Raw genomic sequence first — 2,963 nt, 5'->3', positions numbered from 1 at the left:
CTTCGTATTCTTCCCTGACTCTAGGTTACAAAGCATTCCCTTCTCTTCAAGTTGGGGGGGGGGGGGTCACGCTTTATTCCATTAAAATAGACACTCGGCAACTCTTCTGCGTTTACCGGTTCACGTTACCGGGTGTTGCCTTAATGTGCGAAGATTCCACGAAAAGTCACTTGTCGCAATTTACCTCGAAGTCAACGACGCGGGATTTGACAAAAACGACTTGGTGGTCGTTCACCCAACTGTGCTGCTTCAATAATCAGTACCAACTTGTCCAATCAACAAGCTTCAGTGTTATGCACCAACTTCTCCGTTGATCGGTAGTCGATACTTCAGCAGCCCGAAAAAGAAAGAGAACAATGTGTCAAACTTGACATGGCGATCAACTTCATAGCGCGAGCGAGTACGATAATGAAACCTTTCAGGTAGCTTAAACCAAAAGAATATGCTCTTTCACTAGATGGGGGCACTAAAGCCAGCTAATTGTATCCGCGTATTTCGACGCGCTTTAATCAAGATAGGTAGCTGCGATGACACTCTACAATGCACAGGGGTTGAAGCAAGCGACCAACTTATTTCTTCTTATCCACGTTCCACGCCACAGTATGGTCCTCCTGTTCTGTAGCGTAATCGCCGAAACGAACAATTCAACGTGGTTAATGAACTCCCCCACGTTGAAGACAAGAAGGGAGGCGTATCATCGCGCCTATCGAGCACGAGTGCTCGTGTCCCGGGCGGTGACAGATAAGTGGAGCAAAAAAAAATGATATCAGCAAGGCCGGCCGCCTATTCTTGTCTCCCCTCCTATCTGGGTACGCGCGCAGATTACAGGATATCCGCAGCCCGGATACGACGCTTGCAAAGTCGAGTGCAATTCCTTTGCCCATCACCGCTGTGGTGTACGTAGCGACGCGACGTGCTGCTTTAGGCGAGCGCACTCGAGAAGTAATCGCCCACTGCCAACTTTGACATGGCCGCCGTGCTAAACAGCGCCTACGAAAAGGCCGAGGCCGCGGTGGCGGCCCTGCCCGAGCGAGTGCAGCAAGTCTTCGACCTCGCCCAGGAGAAGACGGGCGTTCAGCGCGCCTACTTTATGCTGGGTTTCGGCGTCTTCGCTGCGCTCTATTTCATCTTCGGCTGCTTCGCTGAGCTGCTCTGTAACGTCGTGGGCCTAGTGTATCCGGCGTACGCCTCGACGCGAGCCATAGAGTCGGCCGACAGGAATGACGACACTCGCTGGCTCACCTACTGGGTCGTGTACGCCTGCTTCTCCATCCTGGACTTCTTCGCCGACGGTATCCTCAGGTTCTTCCCCTTCTACTGGCTCGTCAAGGTAGTCTTCCTTGTGTACTGCTTCCTGCCTATCCGTCCCAACGGCTCCACGCGTATCTACAACAGCCTCATTCGCCCGTATTTCCTCAAAAGCAGCGGCCAGATCGACACCGCCTACGCAAAGATGGCTGCTAAAGCGTCGTCGGCCCTCGGAGACGCTTTGAAGCAGCAGTGAGACTTTTAATGTTTTGTTGTAACATGTGTCGGGTGAGCAAGAAGTGTTGTGACGTCGTGGTGATTATCGTGTGTGTCCTTTCTGATGTGTGTTGCTAAGTTTGGCACACACGAGAGGTGGTTGCTGTCGGCGACTACTTATCTTCTGCGCGGTACTCGGGTTTAGATCAAAGTGCGAATCGACTTGTCGTGGCTGCTAGAGAAGAGCAACATTCAAAGCATGGATGAACTTTTTTTGCGTGGCTTCGCGTGATGTAAGCAGAAAGTTCCTCGTTTCATGGTGGTACTGGCGGATGTTCTGCTGTTACAGCGTGCTTTTCGTTTTCAGGGAAAAGTTCTGTTATCAAGAAAGTGTTTTAAGAAAGGTAAAATAAATCTTGAAGGCTGTTGTTTTCCCAGAACTTTTCTGAGTGAGTAAGTTACTGTGTCACGGATACTTGAAATCTTAGTATCAATAGTTCTACTGGCTATTAACTGGGAAAGGAGTTCGTAGCCTAAAATATTCTAAAGCTTTATATGTCCCATCTCATGCCAACTTTGCTAATACAGCCCCACTAGCAAACTGGGGGTCTACTGTAAGAAAGCCTGGTATATACCAAATGCGAGAGATAAATTGATTAAATGTTTTGATAGCGGATACAAACTAGTGTAACGTACAGATGTAATCACACTTGTCTAGGGTATACCGGAGCGCCTGCTGGCTGTTGACACTGTTATTGGCCGCAGCGTCTACCTCACGACCGCTACAAGCTTCCGTTCATGTTTGAACTGCAGCACAAGCGCCTATCATGCTGTATGTCCACGTTTGGAACCATTATAGCTTCGGTATTTGCGCATTCCTGCAAAAAAAAAAAAACAGTAACTGCAGTGACCAGTGAACCGCTCTAGACAAGTACTATTCCCTCTGTACATACCCTTTGAAGGCTTTTGGTAGAGACTGCAGCGTCATTTCATCAAAGAATAGCGAGTGCCATGTCTTCTGCCTTTTGGGCTCGTCAAAGTGGGTTACTTTGCCAATACCGTATAATTATCGTATCGCAGACATAATTTGCAGTATTATCTATCATAACTTATTGATAAACGTTCCTAGCAACATATTTAGACTTTCCTTTCGGTAAGTGGTTACTTCACTTCGACAATTATCTTAGGAACGTTTTGGAGTGGTTTTGAAGCCCCAAATTGTATTGCTTGCTCACAGCTGTTTTTAGCTGTTTTAGGTCTTAGATTTGAAGGTACTTTAAACGTGCAATACGCACCCAATTTATATACCAAGAAAGCAAGATACATTTGTCAACAAGGAGGCCAAATCTATATTTTAGGATACAGTGTTGGGCTACACAAACTGTGCAGCTCAAGTAAGCTGCATTATTTGTGCTAGATAACGTTACTCAACCCCCTCTAATGTTTTCTCCCTTATTGCTCCAGCAATATAACATCTAGCCTCCCATCAACAAAAATAT

At 47.2% G+C, this 2,963-nt stretch overlaps 1 protein-coding gene across 1 annotated transcript; it reads left to right on the top strand.

Moving 5' to 3' along the window:
* The first annotated feature begins 835 nt into the window (after nt 1-835).
* LOC119179189 (receptor expression-enhancing protein 5) lies at nt 836-1,904 on the top strand. The gene has a single exon (XM_037430262.2). It carries the CDS (start codon nt 968-970, stop codon nt 1,502-1,504), a length of 537 nt encoding a protein of 178 aa, XP_037286159.2. The 5' UTR covers nt 836-967; the 3' UTR covers nt 1,505-1,904.
* Nucleotides 1,905-2,963: the final 1,059 nt, after the last annotated feature.

The sequence above is a fragment of the Rhipicephalus microplus genome, chromosome 2 (assembly GCF_043290135.1).
Source record: "Rhipicephalus microplus isolate Deutch F79 chromosome 2, USDA_Rmic, whole genome shotgun sequence".
Taxonomy (NCBI): Eukaryota; Metazoa; Arthropoda; class Arachnida; order Ixodida; family Ixodidae; genus Rhipicephalus; species Rhipicephalus microplus.
Note: the sequence above shows the minus strand (reverse complement) of the source record. Positions and strands in the feature narration are given on the sequence as shown.